At 38.7% G+C, this 18398-nt stretch overlaps 3 protein-coding genes across 7 annotated transcripts; 2 read left to right on the forward strand and 1 right to left on the reverse strand.

The window, feature by feature from the left end:
- Window positions 1–1741: 1741 nt before the first annotated feature.
- Window positions 1742–3133, forward strand: gng8 (guanine nucleotide binding protein (G protein), gamma 8). Its single transcript, XM_059350931.1, has 3 exons — window positions 1742–1851; window positions 2539–2652; window positions 2894–3133. Exons 2-3 carry the CDS (start codon window positions 2569–2571, stop codon window positions 3020–3022), a joined length of 213 nt encoding a protein of 70 aa, XP_059206914.1. The 5' UTR covers window positions 1742–1851; window positions 2539–2568; the 3' UTR covers window positions 3023–3133.
- Window positions 3134–3578: 445 nt separating this feature from the next.
- tmem45b (transmembrane protein 45B) lies at window positions 3579–7011 on the forward strand. 2 transcript variants are annotated; one of them, XM_059350930.1, is made up of 6 exons: window positions 3579–3719; window positions 4782–4979; window positions 5068–5277; window positions 5370–5554; window positions 5912–6054; window positions 6757–7011. In XM_059350930.1, exons 2-6 carry the CDS (start codon window positions 4790–4792, stop codon window positions 6866–6868), a joined length of 840 nt encoding a protein of 279 aa, XP_059206913.1. In that variant the 5' UTR covers window positions 3579–3719; window positions 4782–4789; the 3' UTR covers window positions 6869–7011. The 2 variants fall into 2 exon arrangements, with proteins under 2 accessions (XP_059206913.1, XP_059206912.1); XM_059350929.1 differs by lacking the exon at window positions 3579–3719 and adding an exon at window positions 4002–4023.
- Window positions 7012–7135: 124 nt separating this feature from the next.
- Window positions 7136–18398, reverse strand: nfrkb (nuclear factor related to kappaB binding protein). Of its 4 annotated transcripts, XM_059350925.1 has the most exons (27): window positions 18306–18398; window positions 17781–17933; window positions 17476–17677; window positions 17258–17385; window positions 17011–17182; window positions 16801–16905; window positions 16639–16712; window positions 16471–16552; window positions 16185–16380; window positions 15983–16094; window positions 15278–15404; window positions 15118–15195; window positions 14945–15021; window positions 14767–14813; window positions 14443–14503; window positions 14168–14342; window positions 13951–14057; window positions 12882–13005; window positions 12699–12778; window positions 12370–12566; window positions 11991–12261; window positions 11730–11909; window positions 10498–11217; window positions 8912–9018; window positions 8141–8276; window positions 7618–7771; window positions 7136–7497 (listed from the first exon to the last, which is right to left on the reverse strand). In XM_059350925.1, the coding sequence occupies exons 2-26, from the start codon at window positions 17904–17906 to the stop codon at window positions 7631–7633; spliced, it is 3825 nt and encodes a 1274-aa protein (XP_059206908.1). In that variant the 5' UTR covers window positions 17907–17933; window positions 18306–18398; the 3' UTR covers window positions 7136–7497; window positions 7618–7630. The 4 variants fall into 4 exon arrangements, with proteins under 4 accessions (XP_059206908.1, XP_059206910.1, XP_059206909.1 ...); XM_059350927.1 differs by having other exon boundaries at window positions 7136–7771; window positions 14443–14476; XM_059350926.1 differs by having other exon boundaries at window positions 7136–7771; window positions 12370–12563.

The following is an 18398-nucleotide window of genomic DNA, read 5'->3' on the forward strand; positions in this document are numbered from 1 at the left end:
ATAAAAAACATCATACATTTAAAGTGATTACACTCTTTTTTTTTAATTAAACCAATATATCAAAATTACCTAACTGACAGCAATAATGCTTACATGCATTAATGCACCAATAATAACAATAAGGCAGTAATATATTTGGAATATATAAACAATCTCCGTGGGTCCATTCTGCATAATGAGCACTTTTGAAACTTTAAGTACATTTTGATGCTGATAATTTTGTACTTTTACTTTTACTAAGTTTTGAATGCAGGACTTTGATTTGTAGTGGAGTCATTTCACAGTGTGGTTAACTTCAGTAATGAATCTGAATACTTTTTCCACCACTGCCCTTCTGTCAGATTTTTCCAGAATAGTTTCTTTATATTAATAAACTGCTTACACCAGAATAGTTTGTGTGTGTTTAATAGAGCTACAAATAAGGAAATAAATTGTTACATTAGAAACAATAATTCGTTCTTACAAAGTTGGACCACAGAATCTGAACATTTGCTGCTTGGATTATGCAGCACAACACCGGGGCAAAATGTATTTGGTGACAGAAGTAGATTAGGTGAAGCATTACCTCTTTCGACACATACAGTCCAGTATCTTCCATAGAGAGATGCCAATTACTACAGTGAAACAAATGTTAATGAGGCACTTGACATTTAACTCCATAGCTCTGCCTCGTTGCCCCCTGCTGCTGTGTGGAATAACTGTCAGCTCTGCAGGAGAGACTGGCAGCCTTGAAGAGGACAGACATGAGACGAACAATTCTGTCTGGGAAAAAAAAAAAAAAATCATGCCCTGTCAAAAATCAATCACTCAATCACTTTTCTTGCAAACAAATTCATTTCAGAAACGGATATTTCTGTTTTGATTTATTTTCCAAAATAATGTCAAACAGCTGTTTTGTTATTTTTTAAAGAAATTTTCAAAAATATATAAAATTGCTAAATATGTTATTTAAATTGTATTATTTATATATTATTATATTTTTATCTTGTAGTCAAGAGAAATTCAATAAAAAAGCTTTTATCTTTTTTTATTTTTTGAAAATGAACTCCTCTTTATTGCATGGTGTCCAATGCTCGTGTATTTGTCGTTTATTTTTTTTTATAATTTTACCAACCGTGATAATACCCTCCTGAAACAAATCGTTAACTTATAAAAAATATACATGTGGAGTCATTTTATTACTGTTTCACTTTAAATCTGAATGTTCATGTAACTTTGTCAAAGAAACACCTTCAGGTCACATCTGACCTTCAGCTTAAACTACAAAATACAAAAAGAACATTTTTGCTGAAGGCAAAGTAATGTGCTGCACTTATTACCTTTAAGGGGACTTTTATTTTGACTTTATTATACATATAATGATTATTCTAAAACCTGATTACTCATTATTGATTGTTCCTGCCCAGTGCACCTGGAATGAATGCACTTTGCAAACATATCCAAGTATTACAGAATTTCTTCTTATTTGTATTAGAATTAATTACAAATAGGAAAATCAATTAAACTCTGTGTCAGGTGTTATGAAGAACTATTGTTTATTATTTAAATCTAATCCTTATTTAGGTTTTTTTAAAAGCTACATTTAATGTTGCATCTGGCAACACAAGCTCTCAAGAGGGTGATAGAGACTCTAGAGATGAAGGTCACACCACATGTTGCCTTTAACTGCTGCACTGAGCCCATCCTGGGGGCAGAACCACAGCTAGTAATTGAAGGAGGGAACCTATTGAAGCCTCCCTCCTCATCTTTGCCATTAATCTCACTTCATTTGTTACTGTAAGTTGGAGCCGAGGACCCCATTGAAGACGAGTGGACCTTCATTCCAGCCCAACGGTTGCTGTTGGTCTTGTGGTAAGTGATGCTGTGATTATTAGGATGAATGTTGAAAAAAAAAATCTATTTTTGCACATATTAATGGATTATATATCAGATCATATATCTTAACATGCATGTGTTGATATTAACATTTCATGAGTCAAGTGTGAATTACATTTATATGTAGCAATCATTTGCTTGTTTAGATAAAATTGACCGATTAATTTCAAATGGACAAAATAGTCTTTGGTTGTTTACTAATGCTGCTGTTCATTTACTGCTCTCTAGAAGAAATGTATGATTGGTCTCTTGCATCAGTCTATGGCAGCACCAGTGCAACATAGGCCTTATTTAAAAAAAAAAGATTGCTTAAAAACTGCCTGCATCTGCAACTTATGATAAACCTATGCTGAAAGAGCAGCAAGTTAATGTTAATGTTAGGTGTGTTTATATTCCCAGCTAGTGGATGCCCTCCCCTGGGGAAGCTGCTCTGCTTCCCCTCCTCCTTTGAGACCCTCCCTGTGCCACTTGCAGCTGAGACCCAGGGAGCAGAATTAACAAGCAAATTGAAACAGACTCTAACCATGGCACACCTTCAGTGAACTGTCATACACTGTGTTTGCACTTTAGAAGTGTATTATGTTTTTGTTCCACTTTCTTTATTTGAGTGATGCATACTGTTATTTCTCACCTGATAACTCAACATTTGATGGTTTGCTGCAGGTTGGCTGACTTTCGTGGGAAAAGGACAGGATGTCCAACAACATGGCAAAAATTGCAGATGCTCGAAAGACAGTAGAACAACTGAAGCTGGAGGTCAACATAGAGAGGATGATGGTGAGTCCACTCATTGTGGAAGTACACTGTTAACAGGAATGGAAAAGTTTAAGATTGTTAAGTACGGCAACAAGCCTTGTGTTTTAAATAATGAATATAAAATGTTTTTACTTGTCTGGAGGGATTGAAAAGTTTGAAAATAGAATCAATGTTAAAAACAATGAAAGAATAATCTACTTTAAAGTGATTCATCCTCTTACCTTCCCCTTTTGACTCACACTAACACACCCTTTCTGCACAGATATCCAAAGCTGCAGCTGATCTGATGGCCTACTGTGAGGCTCATGCCAAAGAGGACCCCCTGGTGACCCCAGTGCCTTCTTCCGAAAACCCGTTTCGAGAGAAGAAATTATTCTGTGAAATACTATAACCGCCACATGTATAAGTGTCTACGCATTTTGACTTCACAATAGCCATGAGTTAAATTTCACCTGCAATGACAATAAGAAAACTTTCATTTTTGTACTGAGAGTAGCTCTTTGGTAACCAAATTAACCTGAGGAAGGATCATCATTTGAACATAATAACGGCAATAAAAAATTATTGAAAGTGGGTGCAAAGTTCATTTCAACAGGCAGTGCTGCCTCTCCCTCTGCACACAGGTCGTTTCTGAGCTTATACATTAACCCAGTAGTGTAGTTAGTTCTCATTTTGGCATTACTGTTTCACACTGACTCATTTCAAGGAATTAAAAAAGAAAATATTACAAATTATTTATTCTGCTTATTTTACATCATATTTTAATATAATTTTTAAAAAAAATCTACATTAAGGTGCCAACACTATATGTTCCATTTTATAAATACCTGAATAAAGCACATGATCTTCAGCCAGGTATTGTTTTTCTGCCTGAATGAGGCAGCTGTCTCCCAGGAGGACGTCCCTTGCCCACAGAAACCAATGCAAATGCTGGGTGGGGCTGTGTGATGATGTCAACACAGGTTAGAAGTGCAGTCAGCAGGTGTGCACAGTTGACACAGACCAGAGTGCTCTCACTCACAGCTGGCAAGATTCACAGTGGTCCAAAGCTTTTACTGAGTGTTTGGGAATTAGCAGCAGAGAATAAGGTATGTACATTCTGTAAGACATCTACTATCACTGTTACCTTCATTAAGTAGCTGTAGAGGGATTTTTCTACAACAACTTAACCACAGTATGGTTTCAGTGAACGAAACTGTGTAGAAGACATTTGATAGTAAGACTGTAAAAAAAAAAAAAAAACACTAAATCTATTGGGTGCTGTCGACATCTGTGTGAACTTGTGAAGGAAGAAATGTGAAGAATCACGATCACATCAGGTCAAACAGGGCTGCTCAAGAAAAACTTGTCTAACTGAAACACACCCGTGCCTCATGCTTTCTGACATGAAGGGTAAGGAAAGGAACTTACAAACTTTAAAAGCACTGATTCAGACATGGACAAGGAAAAAATAATAATTTAAGAATGCTTGTAGCAGGAATATGTTTACATTTAGAATTCACAGAAATAGATCAGGGGCAATATTCCATTAGAAGCACATTCCTCTGCTTTGAGAGAAACACATTGCTCAGTGCTTTTTCTTTTTTTAAACTTAAGTGGTCAACGTCACATTTACCGTCCTGCTGTGTGATTTGAATTTCATTTTTGCAAAACAAATGAGCAGCTTTCATCTGAATCAAAGGGCATATTCTACACACCTATGCTGATCAGATAAAAAATAATAAGTACTTTAAGTGCGATAAGTACCAGTAAGTATCAATGTTTCCTCACTTCCATTGCATTATACATTGCATCTCAAGATTTAAGGAGATTAATATGACATGAAACTTACTCGTATATGACAAGGCTGATGTTTTGGCTCATATTAAACTCCATCTTACTCTTCATTTTCTTTTAAACTGTGTTCATGAATTGGCTATTTAACTACATTTATTTCCCATTTATGCTCTGCTGATCAAACCTTTTTCCATAAATTGACACTGTACGACATGTAACCATCACATGACTCAAAACACCATAATATAATGCTGCAAGAATGTACTTTAACCTTAAAGCTGAGTCAGCTCAAAGTAGAATTCAGAGCATTGAATCAAGATAATAAACATCAAATGTATCTTATTGAATACTAATGTCTATTTCTTTGTTTTCAGATCTAACAATGGCCAACTTCGGAGGACATGCCATCCCTGGCTCTTTTTTTTTGTTTTTTGGCTTTTGGCTAACAGTGAAACACATTCTTCAACACTACTGGAGGACAAGTCAGCCTAAAGGAAGACGGACCATGCCACCTTTGTTTAAAAGAATGGACTACGTGGAGGGAGGATTTCAAATCTTTGCTGCATTTGTTGGTCAGTTTTCCTCTCAATCATGTTCACACTCCAAACCCTCTAAATGTTTCTTGACTCATGTCATATGTCTGGTGTTGTCCTGTTGCAGGTATTATGGTTGAACAGTTTGTGGTGGATGGGCCACATGCCCACCTCTACAACAACACCACCAATTCATGGGTCAAGCTGATGAACTGGCAGCACGGCACAATGTATTTGTTCTTTGGGATCGCTGGAATAGCACTGGTTGCCAATACTACAAAGCTGGTGCCAGCTGGCGTGGACCGCCTGGCTCTCTCCTTGGCTCTTTTTGTTGAAGGTAAGCTTTAGTTCTACAGTTTTCCTTCACATCCCAAAAATGCCCCCCTTGGGTGTGTATTTCAGCTACGTTTTGTCTTCTATGCCATCCAGGGTTTCTGTTCTACTACCACGTGCACATGCGGCCCCCTGTGGACGCTCACATCCACTCCCTGCTGCTCGTGGCTGTTTTTAGCGGGTCGGCCAGCACCATGTTGGAGGTGTTCATAAGAGACAACATTATTTTGGAGCTGTTCGGGGCATGCATGTTCATCCTGCAGGGATCATGGTTCTACCAGGTGATTAATTAAGTCATTTCTTTATGCTTTTTCAGCACCAAATTAGCTTATTAGTGGACTTGTGTCATCCATCACACTGACTCAGAACTGGGTCCAGTTTCATTTAAACACACCTGATGCACGTCACCAGCTGTTACTGTTGGATCACCTGGTTCAGGTGCTCTAGAGCAGAAAGAACTGGAAAATGGTCAGATTTGACTTTTTATAAATAAATGTAATTAATGAAGCATTATATTAAAGCTTTATGAATCTGCTTTTTTAAACACATTGTCTAAGTGAAAGCCGATAAATATTACTGAATATTTTGCTTAACATCACAGGGAGTTGGCTGCTTCATCACCCCATTTGTCGTTTCAGATCGGCTTTGTACTTTACCCGTTAAGAGGACCGCAGTGGGACCTGACACTGCACGACAACATCATGTTCATCACCATGTGTTTCTGCTGGCACTTAGCTGTCGCGCTGCTTTTAGTCCCCTGCATCTCCTCTGTGGTTTGGTTGTAAGTATCACATCCTTCTTTTCTTTCCCTAAATATGTTTTTAGACTGAAACTTTAAAGGGCATGTTAAACCACAGACAGAAATACAGAAATTATAAAAGTTTTCTGTCTGGTAAAGTGTTCAAAACATTGAGATGTAGCTTTCTTTGAACAGAAAATAGCAGGACATGTTGAGTTTTATTCTGATCTCTCAACCGGCATTTAAAGGTGTCCTGTGAAGTTTTTATGGTCAACAATGTTTTGTTTACATTCAATGACATGCAAATTCTCAGCACAATATGTTGTGTTCTTAAGGCCTGCTAAACATGTTGAATGACTAGTTTACTAGGCCTTGAGGATATTTGCTTGTTTTGAAAACCGGTATTGTTCACATAATGTTGTCTTCTCTTTTATTTGAGCTTTGCATCGGCAGCCAGAAATGCTTATCACATTACCTGACATGACTGTGCTTCCTTGTATAGAAACTGGAAGAACATGAAATGCACACGTGTAATTAAAAAAACGTTTGGGAGCACCAAAAGTGGTCAAAACTAACAACTTGTTTTGAGTCTTCTCAGTACATTATGGAAATTTGGCTTTCCCTACTTGAAGGAAAACTTGAAATTAACATATCAACAGCAGCACTTAACTCCTGAGTAGGCTGTAGGTGAGTCATCTTTACGTTCATGCTTTCACTAAAGCCTTTTTTTCCTTGTTCCAACAGCACAGTGAAGCGATTCTCAAGCAAAGGACGGGACATAGAGATTGGAATGCGAAATACATCATCCAAAACGAGCTCCCAGAAAGCTTTGCTTGAAGAGTCGGATGAAGAGTAAATGCATGGTTTTGGTTATTTTGAAAATTTTCTTAAATTGAATTTCATTTTCTATGTTGACAGTCTGTGACAGAGTCTGCTGTTTTGTACAAAGTAATTTCGATTTTTTTTTTTTTGTAAAAAATAAAAACGTATCTATTTAAATATGATCTGTTATTATCTGTTAAAATATTTCAATGGCACAAAGTATATTCTACATAACAATTTGCAACCTGAAACGTCTGGCTTGAGAGTATGGCAGGTTATCAAATAAAATATAACACCTAACAAGAGAACAAATAATGTATTAAAACACAGAAAACAAGTCACAACATTCAAATCTGACAGACTTAATTACGTCGTTCATTACATCAGTTGACAAATAATTATATAGAAACTGCAGTTTAATATAAATGAATGAGTTGTGATTTAATGTTATATTTAGGTAAAATATTAACTGGTCATTTGAAATAAAAAGTAAACCAAACTTTCTATTGAAAGCTTTTTTTTTGTTAAACTGTTTTATACTTTTGGCTGTAACAATGTTGAGAATATAATTCAGGAGATGGAATGTAGTTGAGGACTAATGACCATTTTCACCATACTGATACTGGTAACCTTGCAGGGACCACTATGAGGGTATCATTAAAACTGAAAAGTAATAAAAGCATCTTACACATTGAAATAACAATGTTACAAAAATACATCAGATGATCTTAAATGCTTGAGGACAAACTGTACAGCTACGCATGTATTGTACAGTGGACCTACAATTCATTGCTGATCACTGTTGAGGTGCAGGTGGGGGATCGGGGGCACGTTTGGGCGAAGGTGCTGTTGTGACTACGACTGTGGAAACAGATTTTGGGGAGCTTGTTGCTATAGTATGCTGGAGCTGCTGCGCCTGGACTGTCTGGATGCGAACCTAAAGAAAGAAAGACAGATATTAATTAATACATTTATTTTATTTTATTTTTTATTAACTCAAGTGTTTTCCTCCGAGATTACTGTTGGTTATGAGAGGGAGGGATGGGGTTTTATGACTGTATGTTCGTTGTTGTGTTCATCGTGTATTACTTTTTGGGAAATAACTCAATAAAGTTTTGAAGAAAAAAAAAAGAAAAAAAGAAAGACAGATAGCCTTATGATGCTCTCAGCTTGTTTAAGTTGATCATAAAGCAGCATTTTACATGCAGTTTTTAAATACATTCGGAAGCACATTTCAGGTTATAAAAGCCATTATTCCCCTTCCTTGAAAATACTTCCTTATTAGTGATACTATATGTCGGCTAACCTGCGTGGCCTGTCCTTGCTGTTGAAGCTGCTGAAACTGCTGTGCTGTGACAAAGCTGACCGGTTTGTTCCCTGCAATCAGCTTTGTGCCAGCAGGCATGGTGGTCAGGATGATGTTCCTACCCAGACTGCTGATACTGCTCAGAAAAGAGAGAGGAAATGGAAATAACATCAATCTGCCAGCCTAACTTACAGCTGTAGAGAGACAGGGACACTCTGTGAAGAAAAAGACAATAAATCAATGACTACATATAATAACAAAGCTCAAAATGTAACCTTTTGCCACCAAGGAAACAAAATATTCAAATAGAAAAAAGAAATAGTTGTAAAGTAGTTGCTGTCACCTGATGAGAGAGGCCTGATAGTGGTCAAGCCTAAATAAAATTTAATCTCACAATGCATTAAAATAAACGACAGTGTTAATTTTCAAATAAAACAAGCTTTACAACTGTTTTAAAAAAAAATATTTAACCCATAAATCAAATCAATCAAATTCTTTATTCTTTCTGTCTGAAATAAGTAAGTGATTGATTATGATCTAGTTGTCTATAGCTTAATGTGAGCTTTTTACTTCTGGCAGTTATGCTTCAAGAATCATGAAAGTGGTGTTTATTTATTAAAAAAAACATGACAATGATGACATTTTCTAAAATAATCCAAAATCCAATTGAAAAATCAAACTGCCTTTTTGTTGTGAGGGAACAAGGTTGATGCCAACTTCTGGATTGGCAGACAAGTTTGAATAAATAACGGAGGAGATGATGAGACTTACTTTGTGTTAAGACTTCCTTTCACAATTGGCGTGGTCACAACACTCTTGCTCTTCAGTGGTTGGTTCAGGACAGAGAGGGGCACAGTTATCCGTGTAGGTAACTTCCCCTACAGTGTTGTAAAAAAGAGGATTGTAGAGAAGTATTTTTTAGTCAACATTCCTGTTCAAACCTAATAGCTGCCATTCAGAAATGCCTTTAGTTTGTTCAGATTGTGTTCAGATAACAGGTGTGAAGTGAAAGCTGGTTATAACAGCTTGTAGTTAACACCTGGAATACAACTACAATAACCCACTGATAAATACATGTCCTTTCCTTTTCTTACTCACGTCTATCTGTTATTTAATCTCAGATCACATCAACATATCTCAAGTTGTTTGGCAAATGTGAGCCGTTTGTGGAAGGTTTGCTTTATTTATATAACATGTGCCTGCATCCCCTTCCTGTAGGGGCTGCTGCTCTTTCACTTTGGTTAACCTGCATAACTTCCAACACCACCCTCATCAACATCACTTATATGACATGATATTATGGGCTGTGATTGTAATAAAAATAAAATGTTAATTTGCACAACGGTATTGAAAATGTCAGTATTAAAAGAGATGTGCATTACATATATCATAATGTATCAAACTGCTACCTGGGTATTGAAAGAGCATGAAACATATGCCTAGTTCAAAATTGCAGCTGCAATTACAACGTACGTACTGTTGCATGCAGAGTGCACACATTACAACTGGTAAATACTTTGTCATAACATTGCTTTGAACTTTGACCTCATATATCAGTCACAGTCACAGGCTGTCTGTGTTCTCTCAGCAGCTCAGTCCATGTCACGTATCATCCACCGGGCAGAGGACTGCGGCTCAGAATAGCCAGAAAAGCATTCTGCAAAATGCAACCGGAGGCAGTAGGACATCCTGGTGTTTTTTGGCATACTTCATTTGACATACTATGCACTGGGACCAGTATGTTAATATGGGAATGTTTTTTATTTATCTCTGCTTAAGTGAACATATTATTAGACTTTTATTTAGCAGTGGGTGACCTATTTGTGTTTTTGTTTTGTTCTGTGTATTTGTTGTTCGCTTCCATTTTTATTTATTTATTTATTTATTTTATTTTATTTTATTTTATTATTTTATATTTTATGTATTATTTTTATTATTATTATTATTTTACTTGTTACACTTGACACTGTTTTGACTCTTGTAATGTCATCTCTTGATTTTGTTATGTCACTGAAAAATCAATAAACAAATGTTTAAAAAAAAAAAAGGAATGCCCCAATCATTTCCTCATAGGAACCAACAAGTTGTTACAAGACAAGACAGTCAAGCAGTGTCACCTTGAGGCCATTCTGCTGCTTACATGTTTATCCCAAAAATAATTGGATCTATCTGACTAAAATTGACATTCCTTAAACCATACACCCTTTCAGCTTCGGTTAAAAACAATAAGAAATAAAACATTTCTGGTTAACCTTAGTTAGCACAATAATTCATCTGAAGGGAACGGCGGCCGAAACTACACAAAAAACCTTGCAATTTCCCCTGAAAATACGAACAAAGCAGAATAATTCTCTTACCGTTTGTGTAGTAACCACTGAAGCTGGGACCTGCCGCACAGTGGCTGTAGCTGTTCCTAGAGTCAGAGGTGAGCACGACACTCCAGGAGCCACTGTGATCCCTTTAGCACCAGCCACAACACTGGCAGCCATGGTCACTACATTAGCACATGTAGACGCTGTGAGCGGTTTACTGCCAGTGGTGGTTGTCATTGTGATGGTCTGACCCTGTTTCTGTGGAATAACACCGAGGCCTGGCATGATGCGAATGGTGGCGCCACTCTTGTCAGGCGAGGACACGGTGGAGAAGGTCCTGGATTTTTGGTCAGCCACGGAGACGGCCAACGTGGGCATCAGACGTATGGCCGTGTCTCCTGCAGCCTTCAACAAGGTAGAAGTAACAGGGACCGCTTTACTGCTCTGTGCTTCCCCTGTGCAGGATGAAGCACTGGAGACAGAGGAAGGTGGCGTCACATGCAGAGTGGCTGATATGCTCTTACTGCCTGTGCCGCCAGTGCCCAGAAAGTCAGGGGTGAGTTTGACAGTTGCAACAGGGGATTTGGCGAGAGTTGCCATCATGTCTGGGGTGATCCGCAGCACTGTCTGGCCTTTAGCGTCTGTGGTGATGGAGGATGGTGGAAGACGCAGGACATCTTTACCCTGGATGCGCAAGTTTGTAGCCGTTATTGGAATTCCTGCTCCTCCTGCAGTCTTCATTCCCAGTTGACCTGTGATGGACACCTTTAAAGAAAAAAAATTAACCAAAAGATTAGTCTTGTGACATGTGTTACTTATTTAAGGATGGGTTAGGCTGCTAAATTACTTGTAATAACTACCAGAAAACGCAGAATTTCCCCAAATTGACAAAGAAGAAAAGAATTAGGTTTTCTTTTCTTCTTTGTCAATTTGGGGAAATTCTGCGTTGAGAATGTAAGAGCTTCTTGTAATTTGAGAGCATGAAGTCCCCTCAACGCATTTTAAAATCTGTGTATTAACCATCTTCCAGAATATAAATAAATATCCCAGTTAAAACCTAGACTGTATAAAAAAGGGGACTTAATAACAGTGACATCACCCACTGGTTTGTTGACTACTATTCTGGGACCATCATTTACAAAATGAACATCATTCTGTACTAAAGAACACTTTAAACTAGTGATTAAGACCATAAACTCACGAGGAAAACTCATTTAAGATCAGGAAAGTATGTCCACTTCTTTTATGCAATCTCTGTTTGAAACCAAGTGGTTCACCTGTTTAATACTGGGGCTGGTGACTCCCTGCAGCATAGCAGGGGAAGCAGGGTTGTTAGCCGGGCTACCCGGTGATCCGGTTTGAGGTTTGGCCACAGCTACAGCAGACACAGACAGGGTGGTCGGCACCTGGACTGGACTACTACCAGACTGACTCCTCATTGGCACAGAAACCACTGCCTATTGACATGCACAATAAACACAGAGGATTATTTATGCATTATGCAACACAAAAAAACCAACAGCTCTTTGTCTGGTTACCTGTGAAATGCCCTTGGCTGCCATTGACACCGGCATCCTGATCTGGTGAGGGGTCTGATGCACCAGCGTGGCCTGCTGACTTCCTCCTGAAGAACCAAGCCCAGGCTGAGCAGAAACAACCCTCACCTGAGGGAGAGAGCCCGCCGCCAGGTGACTCACTATCCGAGCCGTGTGTTGGGACGTGACTGGCTGTGAAACTGGTGGACAAGCCTGACTGGTGGGTAAGATGGTTCCCAGCTGGGGCAACGAGGGAGGGGACACAAGAAGAACACTGGGAGAGCAGAGAGGGGAATCGTTTAGTTTAAATTGCAAAGATAAAACTCTGGACTGTGTTGTAAAATACTAATTAGAAGGAAAAAAAAAAGTGTATCGCACTGACCCTGTGCTTGTTTTAATTGTATCCGGGACTCCAGTCTTTGTTGGTGTGGTGGCTGTGCAGGGTAAAGGTGATTTAGGGGTTCCAGGTGTGTTTGGGGTGGGTGTTGTAGGGATTGGTGACATGGGATTGGAGCCTAGATCCTGTCCTGCCTCCAGAAATCCTGGGGTTTTACTGCCTCCATCTTTGCTTCCAGACTTCTAAATCAACAAATAAATAATCAACTGCAGACATTGATAAACAACAATTCAATAAAACTCATAGGGGATTAAACAACAACTTCCAATTCGGTAGCTCAATTTTCACAGTTTTCCAGTAAAAAGTGGACTCACAGGCTTAGATGCAGGTTTAGGTTTCTGCTGGAGGGCTTTTCTTGCTTTTGCAGCAGCAGCTTGAGCCTGATGGATCCTCTCTGGATGAAAGAATAATGACATAAATAATAATAATAATAAGGGATATTAACCTTTGTGAACTGTGGACAGCTAAACCCTTAAATCAAGCATGAGGCTGCTTACCAAACTCCTCTTGACTGCGACTTCGGTGCAGGTAAATCCAGAGCTTGCGGCCAATGTCATACTTTACACAGGGGTCTTTCTCATAGTGAAGTCTATCCAGGGCGCCACTGACAACAGTGTTCACCTTAAAAAAAGGAAGGAAACAATAACTTAAAGGCTGCAGGCCAAAGTATGGTCTCTGACCTGATTTCAGCTGATTAGCATAAGCTAAATGTGTCCTGTCTGGTAGATTTGTGTCTGTTTTGACAGACAAAAACAAGTGTAATGGACAGAAATGCCTTCTGTTGGTTCTTCTCTCAGTTTTGTGATTGATCAATGTAGCTGGGCCCTGCTGTGGCATTGCTATTTAAAATCTAACACTTGATAAAGCTCATGCACAGCTAATAATCATATAGAAGTAATAATCAACAGATTAAATTGATCATCAAAAAAGTTGCAGCCCTGCACAAGTCATTGTGCCAGAGTAAGCTGAATGACTAAAAAAAAATTAAAATATACACTACTGGTCAAAAGTTTTAGAACACACCAACTTTTCCAGAATTTAATTGAAAATTATGCAGTTTAATGTCTCAGTGTACTCTGAAATTAAGGCACATTTGCAACATTTAAAATCCTTTATTGAGCATGATAGTGTTTTGAAAGTAAAAAAAAAGATTCAAAATCACATTTTATGTTGGACTAAAGGACTAAAAAAAGACATAAAATGACAAAAAAAAGACACCAAAAGACACAAAATTACTAAAAAAAGACACAAAATGACCAAAAAAAGACACAAAATGACTTACAAAGACATGAAAAGAATTAAAAAATGGACAAAATAGCCCAAGACTCCATAGAGTTAAGTTGTTAACCCATTTCCTGTTCCCTGAAAAAGGCCTACTTGTATAATTCTGAAATGTACATTATTTTTCAGTTTTGGTTAACCTTACCTTTTTTATTTACCTCTGGTAGTTCACCACTTACCTTTGTACCCTTTCAAGCTGTTCATTTGACTTGAACTGCTTGAATTTCAATAAAAAACTGGAAAAATTGGGGTGTTCTAAAACTTTTGACCGGTAGTGTATCTTACTTGTGCACTGGTGACATCTGGCGCAAGAAACTGCGAGTCTTTCAACAGTTCACAGATCTCTGCCCTCGTTCCTTCTCCATTGGGTAACCTGGCTGCTGCATCCCGCACTACCGAACAGAGAGGATAGAAGTCAAGATTGTGTTTCCTTTTCACACATTATAAAGCACAGATTCTCCCCAGCCTAACAATAGAGTAAAAGTGAAACAGACGGCCTCACCCAGAGAGAGAATGGTGACATATGGTGGTCGGTCTGAGCGCAGCAGTGTGTGTTCCCTGGCTTTGTTGAGAGACATCTCCTTGTCAAACACTCCTTTAACAGGTCCCACCACAGATTCAAAGCCATGCATCCTGAAGGTGAAGGCTTTATGTGGCTGGTTGTATCGCTGCTGCTCCTAATAAAACAAACAAAAAGTATATGCTCTTAGAGGGTTCACGTCCAGGCAGAAGAAATGTTGTAAATAAGAAAAAAAAAAGCCAGCAGCACAAACAAACCTGGATTTGAAACACCTGTCTCTCGTCTCCAGTGCTGGGCCGGACCACATAATCAGTTGAGCTTTTTGGTTAGAAGTATTACATGGTTAACTTCAACAACTGTGATACTCTAACTACTTCATTATAATAATGTTGCGCTACAAATAACTCAGATTTATTTCTGATTAAGTTAATTGATTTAGTTTTTTTATATCTCAAATACACAAAATGAAGTTGACATAAAAGGCAACCTTAGTCCTAACAAGGAAAAAATAATCAATTATTTTCCAGTCCATCAGCTACATTAATTATTTAGCAAATGTTGTATGAGTCACTGAATCTTACACTCTTGGTGTGGGGGATGTCATCTCTAGCATGTCTTCATTTTCTGTCTGCGGAAGAGAAAAAAGCTGGTTTACATTCTGTCCCAAACAGTGAAAATCATAGCAAACACAGTAGCATAGCATACTACAGCTGTAGAATCAGTGCCAAAATTGTATTTGTAATATAATAACTGTATTACCTTGATAACCAAGTCTTTGGAGTCCAGCCACAGTTGACAGAGTGCACTAAGATCCTTCTCAGTATCCTGAGTCGGGCCTAAAATAAATGATTGACTTTAATCCTCAAGAATACAGTCAGTCTGAGTACCAAGCACTGAACCAATCAAAGACTTCAACAGATGATCCCTCTTACCGATCCACCTCCACTGCTGAGATTCATCGGCAAATTCCACAAATGGAGAAAAGCCACTGGGGAGTGCCATCATGCCATCTAATTCACAAACATAACATTTATGAGTAAAGGACAAAAAAAAAGCCTGAACATTTCAGTGTGAGCGACCACTGCTAGTTACCTTTAGTCTCCCCTGCAAGAAACTGCAGGGCTTGAAGAACCAAGTCGGACCAACATGGGACAGATGAAAACCACACATTGAGGGAGCTGGCTGGAGAGGACTGCCATATTTGAACTTTCTCCTCCAACTGAAAGAGCAGAGTGTAGATGTTATAATGTGTAGTCAGACAGGTGATTGATTTTTTAACACTCAAAGTTAACAAAAACAACCATGGATGACACAGATGGGATATCAAGTTATAAATCCAAATGTTTACTTTATAGCTTCGCCATTCCGGGAACTTTTAACTTTGATTATTAGCGACTAAACTGTGATTTCTACCAGAGCATTGCATTATTTTTTAACGATCAACAAGGGAGCAGACGTAACACAGTGCACCGATGCAGCATAGCGACAGTAGACAACATGACACGTACAACATGAAAGCAAAACAAGAAACAAGGAATTACAAAAAATGACAAGAGCTTACCAAGTGGCTGCATACCGGGTTGAAAGTATCTACCATGTAAACGAATCTACCGCTTCCTTTTCACACGGTAAAACACCGGTCACATGTACGCATAGCACACTCCTCTTTTTAAAGGGCCACAACACTATTCCCCACTAGTCTAACGTAAATATTTGATCAAACATGTAAATAAGAAATAACAATAAACAAATTACAGAAATCCACATAAAACACAACACTCTGTAATGAGTGCATACCATTAAAGTGCTGGTAAGGTTGTCTGCCTTTAAGATGCTCTCCAACAAGCTGAAGAAACTGATAGCTATCTCTTCAACTGGAACTGGGCTGCTCTGAGACTCCTCCACAATCCTGTAATAATGACAGTTATTTACAGTAACATTGATAACAAGAGTGAATATACACACACACAATTCTGTTAATATTCTTGACTAGACTCACTCCTCCTTGATGTTGGGCAGTGGAGTAGATGGCGTATCTGGTAAGGAGTTGATGATGCTTGCTGGGGGAGCTGATGGAGTGTCTGAAGGTGCAAGAATTTCACAGGGTTCCTCAGATTCCATTTTTATTGTCCTCATTTTCTTCTTCCTTCTCTCATCTTTTATCTTCTTTTTAGGCAGCGACAGTTCAAAAAGTGCTGCAAGAAAAAAAAGAGGAAGGAAACATTAACTGTGTGTTATGATATCAGCTTTGGCTTAAGATCTGTCATATTTTTTCTTATACTTACGCAAAGTCCCCTTCCGACCAATATTTGCTCTTGAAAGTATGTCTCCAAGGTGGATATCAGAGGTCAACAAGTCTGGATGATCCTAAGTAAAATCAATAATTAAAGATAGAGTAAACAAATTAAAATGAAACCTTTGCAATTTTTTTTTTTTTTGCCATCACCACTTACTGGCTGTCGCTTCCTCTTCTCCCGATGGTTTTGTAGCATGGCTTTCAAGTCCTGCTCCCCTAGCTCTATTTTTTCTGTGAAGAAATTAAAAAGTTTACATATTATAATAACTGTGCTCAAACATGTTAGGAACATCATCTTGATATTGTAGAAATCACTCACCAGTAGTTTTCATGTCTTGGGTGGAAAGGCTTGGAAGGACTTTGAGTGAGACAGTGGGTGTCGGAGAGGAAGGTGATTGAGGTGCTGGAGTCCATAATGATATCTCTACAAGCATAGGCAATAAGACTTGTATTAGTGTTCACAAGCTTCTCATTAGATAAGTGCTTTGAAAAAATACCAGCAGTGATACTCATGTAAGAACAGACTGACCATCATCATCAGATGAAGCATTGCTGTCTCCACACTCAGTTTTGACCTCCTTTAATATGCGGCTCAATCTTCTTCTCACCCTTGGCTCCCGCATTTCAGCATGAGTCTTGGTTGGTAACTTTCTTTTTGGTGGAAAGTCCAGACCATTGTGAACTGCAAACTCTAGCAGCTCCTACAACAAGAAGACACATTAAGACGAACTGCAAGAGGCCATGTGCCTTGTGCTTCAAACTTTTTCAAAAAATACCTTTCTGGAGACAAGGATGTGCTTCAATAATCGGTGGTAATACTGCTGAAGGGAGTACAACTGTCGCTTTCTCTGGGATTTGGCACACAATTGCCTGTACCTGACCACCTCAGGATTGAAGTAACCATCTGGGTTGAGAAAAAGACAGTCAGGATCAAAACATGCTTAAAGGATGAACTTAGCGTGGTCGGTAAATAAGTGGATAACTAGGAAGTAACCTCTGAATTGTTTTTGTGCAAGATGAAGAGGATTCCCAAAGTTAAAGTTTCCATTGTTGAACAGGTCATTGAGGGTGCTGTCCTGCTCTGCGTCATTGTTGTCAGGAAACTGTGGCAAAAACTGACGAAGGTGCTGCCTTTGGGAATCTGACAGTACCTCACTCCATGTGCTCTCACTCATCACAGAGAAGAAAATTTCAGGCTGATGGAAACAAAACGTAAACAACGAAAATGAGTGCATCATCTGCATTGTGTCTTCCACCTTTGGACAACTGTAAAGAGCAGCGCTTCATCAGAGTACTCACGTCCTCTAGCAGGTCCTCTGGGAGGTTCAATCTACAGTTCCCCAGCATGCACTCCTCTGTGATTTGGGCATCGTTTTCTTCTTTTGGGTCCAGTGGGTCTGTAAGCATGTGGGTGAGGGCATCCATTCTTCTCCTCTGCCCTTAGCTTTGAGTCTTTTGCACAGAAAAAAAACATATGGCTACAAAAATCCCACAAAACCTCATCTGTGGACGGAAGTCAACTGATGCTGGTCAGTCAACTTGCAAACATTGTTGTACTTATTGTTTTGTAGGAAAAATGTAGTTCAGTGATGCTGTCGACATGGATTTGCAAACATTCACCAATGTCAAAACATTAGCCACTTTGTGCAGCGCTGATTAGCAAGCTAAGCTAACAGCTAAGTCAGCAAAAGAGCCGTTTATAACGTTCAGATTCCTATGTCAGCTGTTATCGGAAACATTTGACTATGTCATCGACACATTGGCAAATCTGCATAACATGAGTAAGTTAATGTTGCTGGTTTAAAAGGCTGCTAAAGTACTTACCTGACACTGCTTTGTGTCTTGGAAATGAAGGGAGAACTATTTTTACCGACGTACCGTTTTCTTCTTCTACTCATAAAAAACAGTCGACCCGCC

Source organism: Centropristis striata, chromosome 15 (genome assembly GCF_030273125.1).
Source record: "Centropristis striata isolate RG_2023a ecotype Rhode Island chromosome 15, C.striata_1.0, whole genome shotgun sequence".
In the NCBI taxonomy this organism is placed as follows: domain Eukaryota; kingdom Metazoa; phylum Chordata; class Actinopteri; order Perciformes; family Serranidae; genus Centropristis; species Centropristis striata.

Bases quoted from the DNA above. Each gene is read 5' to 3' on its own strand.
- gng8 (XM_059350931.1), top strand. From the start codon at position 2,569: ATGTCCAACAACATGGCAAAAATTGCAGATGCTCGAAAGACAGTAGAA. The intron at 2,653-2,893 runs GTGAGTCCACTC...CTTTCTGCACAG, and splicing joins TCAACATAGAGAGGATGATG to ATATCCAAAGCTGCAGCTGA.
- tmem45b (XM_059350929.1), top strand. The intron at 4,980-5,067 runs GTCAGTTTTCCT...GTCCTGTTGCAG, and splicing joins AATCTTTGCTGCATTTGTTG to GTATTATGGTTGAACAGTTT. The intron at 5,278-5,369 runs GTAAGCTTTAGT...TATGCCATCCAG, and splicing joins CTTGGCTCTTTTTGTTGAAG to GGTTTCTGTTCTACTACCAC.
- nfrkb (XM_059350925.1), bottom strand. From the start codon at position 17,906: ATGGATGCCCTCACCCACATGCTTACAGACCCACTGGACCCAAAAGAA. The intron at 16,906-17,010 runs GTCAGTCTGTTC...CTATGCTTGTAG, and splicing joins TGCTTCATCTGATGATGATG to AGATATCATTATGGACTCCA. The intron at 16,553-16,638 runs GTAAGTGGTGAT...GATTTTACTTAG, and splicing joins AGAAGAGGAAGCGACAGCCA to GATCATCCAGACTTGTTGAC.